Below are 11,512 nucleotides of genomic sequence, written 5' to 3'. Positions count from 1 at the left end.
CATGAACCCAAAAAATTATATTTAGCTGTGACCACTCGAACCCATAGGGAGTTTGAGTGAAGCATTATATGAGCGGCAACTTTACACAAGGACTGCCCCTTTACATACAAGGACTGCAACCCTAATCCACCACCACTAGCTTTGGGCATGCAAACATTGGACCAAGGGAAGATATGACTACCTCTTCTATCATTAGAGTGCCCCCATAAAATGGCTGGAAAGCCCCATTCCAATGTCTTTAGTACAATGGACTTGATGCCGGCACAGATTGGAGTAGGGTTTCTCTACCGGCTAGCCATAGATCCTTTCATTTTCAACTCGCAACTTGTGCTAAAAACAATATGAGACTCAGCAACATTGATCACTTGGCCTGAAAAGGAGCAGTAAGTATCCATGATTGTTTTTGGCCATGGCGCATCCGATGCCATGGCACGAGCCACTAATAGACAATCATCAGCAAAAAAAAATGTGAGATATAGCACAGTCCAATCTTTTGAGCCGATACACCCGCAGCATGCGACTCTGGACCGCAATCTGCAATAATCTAGAAAACATCTTGGAACATAAGATAAACAGATAAGGTGAATCATAGTTGATATTAAGAAACCCAAGCAAGAGGCAATACAGCAGCGCGCACAAAAAAAAAGAAGAAAAAAATCAAGAAAAAGACCTTAATGCAGCAACTGAGAAAATCATTCATTAATTAAGATATATATTAAGCATGAAAAAGGTAGAGAAACCATAAAAAAAACCACTGAGAAGCTAATTGTAAATGGATTTTATAAGTTGGGATCGTTTTGATAGGTGGTTACAGATTTAACCTGTGGATAATTACTATTTACTATCTTTTTTAAGAAAAAGAAAGAAAGCAAATAGAAGGATCTAATGCAGATTATTAAGTTGGCTGGCTCGCTGTCTTGGTTTAGAGCTTCTAATGTCTTCCGTGAAGCTAAACAGCCAGCTGATTGGGAATGCAGATTATCCTGTCGGGATCGGTTTCCTTCTGAGTTTGTTTCTTTCCTTGATTCCGATTCCATAGGTTGAATGTTTTATAGATTCTGATCTGTTGGGTGCCTAACTCTTATCTTCCAAAATAAAAAAGAAAGCAATGGATCACACTTTGTTACCAAAACCATAAAAAATCATACTAGTTTCCCAATTGGATTTCCTTCGAAACTCCAACTTGAGTGAAAGCAGGTTCCCCCTTGTTGGACTGAATAGCTGTGGATTTGATCCCACCATGCTCTATTTGGTTTCAAGATTATCTTACGCCACTCATATCTGATAGTATCTTCTTGTCTTTTTAATTGCAGCTCTTAGTTATTTAAGTCAGAATCTTTTTGCTTCTAATTTCGGCCACCAATTGCGGTCCTTTAAATGCATAAACATGGTTAAATGGAAAATATTTGCGAAGGAAAATCAAGGGGATGAGCATCAACCAGTATATACCAAGAATGATTACATATTACTTTGTGGTCTAATCTGTAATGGTAATGACGTAGCATAACAGATTACCAGCATAAGAATGTCTCAGCTGGAGAAGTTGAGTCAAATGAACTGGTCTCGATACAATTAGAGATGCTGATATGACTGAAGCATGAACTCCAGTACCGCTAGGAGGTTTAATTTCCATGGAAGTCCAAGAACCAAAGTAACCTAAGAGCAGCAAATCATTTTCAAATACCAACTTATAATCAGCAGATTGAGCAACATGCTGGATATAACTCTCAGCAAGGCCCTCACTGGCTCGCCAAAATGGCCATGAAGCATGAAGTTATGGAAGAAAACATTCCAAGAGAAGTATCACAAGTCATTTGTTAAGGAATTAAGTCGATGGGCGCACATCCCAGAAAGAAAAGGGAGAAGAGATTGTATGGTAAGCACAAAGGAAAATTGATGGGAAATGAAGGTGAGGAGCATCGGACTAAACTGCTAATGAAACAGATACACAAGATTTCTCTTTGAGACAGTTCCAGGTACAAGGAAGCATGATCCACTAACATATCCACAAGCACCAATAACATATTACACATGCGACATAATCAAGGAGCATGCAGATTGAGCGGAAAGATCATAGGAAGCTGTTTTTCGCATAAAATAGATGAATGAAATTGCTGGACATTTACCATAATACAATAGTGAAGTGAAAAGGACAAGTATATATAGATTCAAGCTCAAGAACAACATCTGCTCTAAAAAGCCAGGCATCTCCTTCATCAGAATTGGGTCAATAACATCAGTGCTTCTCTCAGATCAGCTTTTGAAAGGGTCCAGAACATTGAGTAGAATATTGCCATGCATCACTGTGATGGTGGAAAAATCCGGGAGTGAGGCGAGATGACAGCTTCCTGCAGAAACTTCTTAGGATTGTCGGGATCGCGTGCCCAATGGATCTCACTCATATTAGGTGTCTCAACAAATAACATGGTGAACTCTCCAACCTTCTCGGCCTTCCCTTTCTTGCCTCCCCTGAGCACCAGATTGTTCTTGTGATAAGAGAATATACCATCGGTGAGACGGATGATGTCCCCAGGCTCGAAGGCCTTGCACTCACTTCCCCACATCTGGAAGTGAACTGAAGCAGTTTCATCAGCAACTAATGCTAAGCATGTTGTCTCTTTCCCATCTTGGGTTATACTGCCCTTCTCCAGCAGTATAAATTGTGTGTTCACAGTGTTGGTGGCTGCAGGGGCTACGTCTTTAAGGGGCACCATGTTTTCCATAATGGAGGAACCTGCCAACAATATTAACCATTTGATCGGATGAACATGTTTGACTGAAGCTGAACTAAATAAGATATTCAAACCAAGACCTACTAAAATTACTACATAAATTGGATTGTTAAATAGAAACCATGATGCTCCATTGGTTGGTCCATTTCTGGCGGTATCAAACACTTTAAGTAAAGCCTTCTTGTAACCCTTTGTTAACATGCCACTTACAAATCCTTATAGCCCACCAGCAACCAGAACAATATTTTGATGTCTTACCGATAGAGATGCATGGACAAGGACACGAGAATCAGATTCAAAAGCATGTCCAAGTGTCTGACTCGGCAAAAGAGAAACAAAAGAGATATGGGGATACATAGAAAAAATAATTTTAATCAAACTATATATTTATTTTCAAGTATTCTATAAAAGAAAAAATAGAAGATATTATAGGTTCAAGTCTTTTACCGTATGTGATATTTTACAACATTATTTCAATATCTACACCCTTGACTAATCTCTAAGAAAGAAAGAAAGAAAAAAAAGGTCACTTTTTAAGTTACCATAGTGTGCTGTAACTCCAATCAACCACAACAAAAAAATATAATAAAAAAGTATCCAAGTGTCAGCATATCCAATTCGGATAAATTCGGTTACATATCCAACATGTATTCTTGGAGTCGGACACAAGTATCGTTGTAACAAATGTTACCAATGAGAACATTTTTGGTGAAGCATATAATACAAGTAAATGAAGGAAGCATCGTGGAAATAACTATGTTATCTATATTTATGCATCCAATACCAAGGAAATATGAGTCTGGTCTGAAAATTCAATTAATCACAAGAAGTGCATTAAGTGTGCACGAGTGCCATCTAATAACAGGGGAAGAGGCAGGTGATACATGACAATTATTTGATAAAGCATGTGGAGCTAAAATTACTCGTGTAACAATGCATGTGTTCTAGTTTGAAATTGTATGGTAACAATCTCTCTCGATCGGCCAATCGCTACTTCAAACAACTAAGCTCCCACATCTCTCTTACTAAGAGAAATTGAGTAAGCATCTTCTCCAAATCACAAACATGTCACCAATAACTGAGAATTTTGTCACTGATAGAGTGCATTTGATATCTCACATGCATATCAACAATGCTACTTAAATTAATGGTCATTACGAAGATTATGTTGACTCATCAAAGATCAATCAACTCGGATCTCCTATTTCTTGAAGTCTTCTAGAAATTAGTACTCAGAATCAGTTGAGATGAAACAATACAACTCTCTCAGATATTTAATCAAACATATTATCAGCTTCAAAAATCTCGAAGAGAAGGTAACAAGTTCAAACTTTAGTGCCCTGCAAATTACTACCTAGTCGATCGATATCATGGAGAATTCGACAAAGGCTGATGCTTAATTCAGCATTTCTTGTTACGCTACGAGAACAGGAAGAGGCAGGAGAGAGAGAGCACGCATGCTTGCGCACCCACTCCTAATGCTTTGGCCTCTCTGTTAATCCTCTGCGGAATTATAGCCGGCGAGCAGCATCCGCTGGAAAATCTTAATGCTTGCACCTGGATGAATCAAGGCCTTTGGATCACCAAGCTGCAAATTGCAAGGCGGGCGGGTTGGGTCGAGGATGAGCACAATTTAGTCTAAATCTAATCTATATCGAGTCAAACCAGATTGCTTTTAGTCTAAATCTAATTAGTCTAAATCTAATCTAGTCTAGATCTAAGAAAAAAGAAACTAAAACCCAATCCAACTCCGTTCGGGTTAGACCGGATTGCTTTTAGTAATAAATTTATTGATACATTAGAATTTTCAAGTCAAATCATGTCAAAAATAATCCAAACATAAACTATAATAATATATATACAAATTAATTATTTAATTATAATTTTATCGATACATTATATTTTTCTTAGATCTAGACTAGATTAGATTTAAACTAAAAGCAATCCGGTCTGACTCGATATAGATTAGATTTAGACTAGATTGTGCTCATCCTCGACCCAACCCGCTCGCCTTGCAATGTGCAACTTGGTGATCCAAAGGCCTTGATTCATCCACGTGCAAGCTTTAAGATTTCTCGACGCATGCTGCTTGCCGGCCACAATTCCGCAGAGGGTTAACAGAGAGGCCAAAGCATTAGGAGCGGGTGTGCAAATAAACGTGCTCTCTCTCTCCTGCCTCTTTCTATACTCGTAGCGTAACAAGAAACGCTGCATTAAACATCAGCCTTCGTTGAATTCTCCTTGATATCGATCGATTAGGTAGTAAATTGCAAGGCACTAGAGTTTGAACTTGTTACCTTCTCTTCAAGATTTTTGAAGCTGATAATATGTTTGATTAAACGTCTGAGAGAATTGTGTCATTTCATCTCAACTGGTTCTGAGTACTAATTTTGAGAAGACTTCAAAAAATAGGAAATCTGACTTGATTGATCTGTTAGGAGTTGATTGATCTTTTATGATCTTTTATGGTTCGGGAGAGCATCTTCAATGACTACTCAGACCACGCGCACACCCTCTCGAATTCTTGTTGCTCCTTTCAGCACAAGTCAAACTCATTGGTATGGTAGTACATACTACCAGCATAAGCATCCATTTCCTTCGAGCACCTCTGGTGAAGCCCTTTCAGCCTGCAGGTAATTACCATAAAATGGATATATAAGAAGTATTGTATGGTCAGACCACAATGACACATGCAAGAATTAAAATTGACAATAACAAAATAGAAGCGATCTGCTGAACTTGTAACCTGATGAATCTTCCTGCCCTGCCTTATAATCTGTCATTTTCTGACTTCTGTATTGAATTATTTTTAATAATATTTTCAGTGGGTGATATATAGCCTTTCTTTCAGAAAATCAGAAGTTGGAAAATCAACAAAGCAGATATTGGATTATACGGTGCCTAGAGAAAACAAAACGCAAATAGTTTTCTTAATCATAGAACTAACAGGATTGCCAAAACATACACATGTTTCTTTCCTTGATCATGTAAGTAATAACACTATCAAATTGGATTAACATGTGAATATTAGAATTTTCACAAAGAAATTTAAATGTCTATAAGAGGGGATAAAGTAACATCTTTTGTTTCTCGTTCTTCTCTTTCAATTGACAGGAAGAATATATACATGGACACAGCGTATCTAGCAAAGGGATTTTAAATGGAAATGAGGAGATCAAAAAGCTTAATCTCATTAGTTTGCAGTCGAGTTAGTCACTCACATCCCCCCCCTCCCCACACCACAACCCGTATGCAGCCCCACAACAAAACCTGCACAAACCACAGCTATCTTACAGGTGGTAATGACATCCTATCAGTGAATTACCCAGGTTTAGCAAACCAAATGTAGCAGAGGTCTTGCTGACAGAATGGGGAACTTTTTTGGAAGGATAAAACTGATGTAAAGAGTGACGGATAAGGGGTGATTTAACCTTAAAACCAGTATTTCTCACATACAGATATTTTAACACTACAAACAGTTGCATGCACGCCCACATGCATGCATATGCCACAAGGAGTGAAGTTTATTTGAAGCATTTGAAGAGTTATATGGTATCCACCTGCTCCCAGGAGAGATGGAACGCATACGCCCCCCCCCCCCCCCCCCCCCAACAAAAAAAAACTCTGAGCTCCACACACACAGGCCTTAAGTATCTATCCAAGTTTTTGCAATCCAGTTAGCCACTAGGTTCTAAAACTGTAAGAATGAATATAAAAAAAAAGGTAAAGCTATTACTCAATTTCCTAAGTTCTAATATGCTACACTTGATTCCAAATATGCCAATCATAATTGACCATGCTGAGCAAGGATGCATAAGCCTGCCTCAATCAAATATCTACATCAATCCTCTCCTATTTGATTTGCTAGCTGCAGACCCTGTTGTGCAGCCATTGCTTCCAATACGTAACTAGCTGCCAACATTGATCTCGTATACACAAGGATAGGACTCCCAGAACAAGCTGTTAACACTTCCCAAATTTCAGCTCTTGCTTGATCCCTGCCAATGATCAACAGGTATTGAGTTTAACCCAGAGGAAATCTCACTTGTGCTTCTCATTTTCATACTACAATCTGAATATTCCATTATCATTGCCACCACTATTCAATCATCAATAACCTCAATAATTTTTAGCTGGCCATTCAACTGAACGCAAGGTTTTGCATCTTTCTATTTTGTATGATCATGTTGATTTCTCCAATTAAGTCAATATTTATATGTTTTAATATTTTCTAAGTTGCAACCCTCTCTCTTAACAAAGCATATATTCCTGCTTTCCCCGTCACTTTATGTTTCACAAAAGCCATTTTGTGTTTCCACTCACTTCTATGCTTACTCCCATCTCATAATTACACTATGATTCAATTTTTCCAACTCTCATAGAGTTAGAAATAAAAGAAATGCACCAACCAAGGATAGACCACATTTATCTAGTTACATAGTAGTGATGATGATGATGATGATTTATCTAGTTACATAGTAGTGATGATGATGATGATGCATTAATGCTATTTTTTCAATGGAGAATGATCCTCTCCAGCTCATGCTTTAGTCCATGTTCTTAGAATAACTCTTTTTTCTCCTATCTTATTCTGTTAAGATGCACTCTCAAGCCAGACTTAAAGTGCTTTCTGAAAGTGAATCCTAGGTTTTTCGGTGTTAGGCATGTTGAAAATTTTTTTCTTTTTATTTTTTTGAAAATCATGGCTGAACCTGATCGGATTGCCTACGTACCCCTTCATAAGAGGGATCAAGCCATACGTAGTTCTTTTTAAGTTTCAAAAACGCAGCGGAAAAATCGAATCAAACAATTTAATTCATGCATGCTTACAAGATCAAATCTAGAAATCAGCACCTTAAGAACACATAGGATTATACCGGAATCGTTTAAACAATTATGCTAAAACTTTTATGCATGATTAACTATCAGATCTGAAACTTACGAACTTTATTCCAATTAATCTCCGAATATCCATCGAATGGATTCTGGAGATATCTCCGTGAGGAGCCCCAAAAAAGGGTAAAACCTCGGAGAATCGAACCTAGATCTTGACACCATAATAAATGATTAATGCTAGATTAATACCTTTTATGATGGATGAAAGTTGTGGATCTGATCCTTGACTTCGCAGCCACGCACACAAATGGCCTCTACGAAAAGTACACGCGAAGTTTCTGGAGAGATCCAATCCTGCGGAAGTGCTAGCTTGCGCAGAATTTCTTGAGGCTGAAATTTGATTTTCCCAACGCTATCAACTTTTGATCTGCCTTCTTGGAAGAACTTGGAGGAAAGGTTTAGAGGGATTGAAGAGGACTTAGATCTGATCTAAAGACTCTTATCAGGGACCCCTAAACCTAATGGCGTGATAAACTTAGAGGAGGAAGAAGTCGGCTAGATTGAATGCAAAATTTTTCCATGCATGAACTAGGGTTCCTCTCTTTTCTTTCTCCTTTTTTTTCTTCTTTTTCTCTCTTTTTTCTTTAAATTCGACCACCAGCTGATGGAGGTTCTTTTAATGTTGCTATCCCATCTAACTTCATGCCAACCATCCCATATTTGGGGAGGATTTTGAGGGGTTTTGAATTTTGAATTCAAAATTCAAGTTCATGCGCCATTACATGATGAAGCTTGATCTAATCTAAACCATTCATCATGTTGCCACTTTCCTCTATCAATTTCGAAATTCCCATGCCCCCAATCAGATTAGAGGGTTATGTGGTGATTTTATGGTGATTAAATTCGAAATTCAAGCTTAATTAGAAGTGAGATAAAGATAAGGATGACATATGCCATGAAGAGAGAGAATTTGATCTTATCCAATTCTTTTTATGAATTTATCTCTCCATGTCACCCCATCTAATGATGAAAGAGGTCCCTGATGTTGCCAAGTGTCCCATGGCACCATTAAATAAATTAAATTAATTTTTAATCATATTAAAAATCAATTTATGGCGCCATGCATGGATATGTGACTAGTGAATTTCAAGATCCGAACAGTTTTAGATCAAACTCATTTAATTTATACATCCTAACAATTAGAATGATCTAATTACCATGGGTTGAACCTAATCCAATTAGGTCAATCTCTAATTAAGCACAAATTTAATCTAATTTAATTTGGTCAACCTAAGTCCTCTTGATTCAGACCTAATCCAATTAGGTCAAAAAATCCTGATTGAGCCCAAATTGAATCTAATTCAATTTGGCTCATCCTTAGTCTAATTACTCAATCCAATTGAGTTCATTAGCAATCTAATTACTAATTAATCCTCCGATAATTACTTTAATTATTTTATAAGATAATTTGCCAATCGAATTGACCAAATTATCCCAGAATGATTCTTAATCATTCATCAGCCTTCTTGATCAATCAGGAATCTTCTATACGTGGGACCTCATAGGTTCGAACCTAAGCCGGTAGTATAGGAACGACTTCCTACACTAATCGATGTGACCATCTAGTAATGGTACCCGACGTCCGGATAGGCCAAATATATGCGAAGCAAATATTCTGGAACCCTGAACTATGGTTACTGTATAATTCAATCCCTTTGACTCCTAATGCCAGGATGACTTAGAGCTCACTGTCAACCCTATAATTAGTACATCTATTATGTGATTAACTATAGATATCCTGTGACTCCTCACTGGGATTACCCTGGCCAAGGTTTTGCTAAATTAATCACAAGACATTATCTCCTGTTTTCAGAAGGGATCAATTCCATCTCGACTCACAACTGACTACGCAAGTACTTGACTGCACCCAGTGACCTTTCGTCACTGAATTAAAAATTCAGGTAGTCCGATACCAAAGTACAATGAGTTGTTTGCTAGTCATAAGTTGCGGTCTCAGGTCAGAGGGCCAAACTTATATCCATATCCACTCGAAACATCTCTTGACAGTAGAGCATTCCGGAATTGGTCACGTTCAGTGAAATGTACTCCTACACTTTACCTGTGTGGCATACCAGTGTCTCCACACTCCTTGGTTAAGAGGACAACCAACGTATATGTCATACAACTACCTAATCTCGATAATGCTGTCGTTCTTGTAATAACATATCATTTGGTCGCGAACTAGTTTAAGGACTCGAAGATAAATCCTTCTTTATCATTAATAAGTCCTAAGGACTTCATCATATAAGAGTTCATTTGAAGATGTAAAATGATGAATAATGCCAAAAAATACTTTATTGATTTGTCAATTCATTTACAAAATTCAATCATCAATATGCTGACGATTGATATTTAGGATACAATTCCCAACACTTTCTGCAGTGCACTTAGGAACACCTTAGGAAATGCTTAAGACGTCCAGAATGTCCACCTTACTAGGTTAACATCTCAAAACACCAAAACTAAAAGAAGGAAGTTTATCATGGACCCCAGTTAAGTATTTAGTTTCAACCAATGCAAGATAGGTTATATAAGATTCAAAGAAAATGTCACATTTGAATGTCGAATTGGATGGTGACTCTTAGAGGCACTCATATTGTGCTTAAAAACTACCATCCACATCCCCCCCGCCTCGCTCCCGAAAAAAAGAAAAAACAAAAAGAAAACTGTGGGGTTTAAATTTGACACACCAGATTAAAATTTAAAATTTACATGCATGCATCCATCCATCCATACGTACGTATTTAAGTACATAGATACACAAACATGTATGTACATACATATCCAAATAATCATACTCATTCTCTAAAAGATCTAATCAAGGTAATAAGCACGGCAGGAGTTGGAATATGTGGTTGATGGCTTTCCTTGCAAAAAGCATATGCTTGATTTAGACCATGCACATGTCTCATGATAGTTAATTAACCGATCACAAATTCACTTGAAAATGAGCATTTTTAGTCCTTCAGAAGTGCTACTTTAACCAAATTTCACATGTTTTTGGTAGTCTACGAGTCTGCCTTTCCTCCTTCCCTTCTAACTAGGGTTATCTTTTGCCTCTGAAAAATGCTTGTGGATGATCATATCAGTATATTTGCTCAACTACGCTTTATATTTGAGCTTTACTAATATGGTTTGCGGGAAACATGAGTTAATATTTTAGCCCCTAGTCATTATAAATTTTCTCTAAACATATGACAAGAATAATAGTTTTTTTCCCCCGAAGATCTACTGAAAAAGTTCAAACTGGGCTGTCTGTACTGTGAGACAAATTCGGAAACGCTTCCAACATTGTGTTACAATAGATCAAAATCAAATAACATATTCCCCAAAACAGATAACGAACAATGAAAAAATTATTAGAAATTTTAGAGAAAATCTACTGAAAATAAATAAATAATCCAACTTTATGATAGCAAAACTTCATCTACCTAATATAGATCCAACGGAAGTACCAGAAGAGACGAAAGCGAAATTCAAATGATTCCCACGGCACGGCGCACCGATGTGCTTGGACGACGCCATCAGTACCGCCAACGTCGGGATCGGATTCCCCACTGCATCCACCGCGCTCGCCATTCCAACTCCCCGCCCTTTTCTCCTACCCGACCCGAACCCTAGAGACGAGAATAAGGTGGAAATGGGGAAATCCCCTGAGATTTAAGAGCGGATTCTTGGTCGGATCGAAAGGATCAAACGTCCTCTTTCCCACTCCCGGGAAGAGTTCTGAACTTCTTGGGCTTGGGCTTGGGCTTGGGCTAAAGACTGTTGGGCTTGGGCTAAAGATTGTTGCATATTTGGACCATCGTTCTATATTTAATTCCTGCTGACTGAAAATTTTATTTACGGCAATCGACCACCGTTCAGGTTAGGTGTCATTTCAT

General features: G+C 37.9%; 1 protein-coding gene across 8 annotated transcripts; it reads right to left on the bottom strand.

Moving 5' to 3' along the window:
* Positions 1–1,937: 1,937 nt before the first annotated feature.
* Positions 1,938–11,301, bottom strand: LOC103697599 (SOSS complex subunit B homolog). 8 transcript variants are annotated; one of them, XM_008779492.3, is made up of 3 exons: positions 11,060–11,296; positions 5,307–5,359; positions 1,938–2,734 (listed from the first exon to the last, which is right to left on the bottom strand). In XM_008779492.3, the coding sequence occupies exons 2-3, from the start codon at positions 5,323–5,325 to the stop codon at positions 2,301–2,303; spliced, it is 453 nt and encodes a 150-aa protein (XP_008777714.2). In that variant the 5' UTR covers positions 5,326–5,359; positions 11,060–11,296; the 3' UTR covers positions 1,938–2,300. The 8 variants fall into 8 exon arrangements, with proteins under 8 accessions (XP_008777714.2, XP_008777718.2, XP_008777717.2 ...); XM_008779496.4 differs by having other exon boundaries at positions 5,310–5,359; positions 11,084–11,236; XM_008779495.4 differs by having other exon boundaries at positions 5,310–5,359; positions 11,060–11,222.
* Between the last annotated feature and the right edge of the window lie 211 nt (positions 11,302–11,512).

The sequence above is a fragment of the Phoenix dactylifera genome, chromosome 1 (genome assembly GCF_009389715.1).
Source record: "Phoenix dactylifera cultivar Barhee BC4 chromosome 1, palm_55x_up_171113_PBpolish2nd_filt_p, whole genome shotgun sequence".
NCBI lineage: Eukaryota > Viridiplantae > Streptophyta > Magnoliopsida > Arecales > Arecaceae > Phoenix > Phoenix dactylifera.
The sequence above is the reverse complement of the archived record's forward strand: the minus strand, read 5'-3'. Positions and strand labels throughout refer to the sequence as shown.

What these genes read in the sequence shown, in the direction of transcription:
- LOC103697599 (XM_039125371.1), bottom strand. Translation starts at nt 2,933, where the DNA reads ATGTTAACAAAGGGTTACAAGAAGGCTTTACTTAAAGTGTTTGATACC.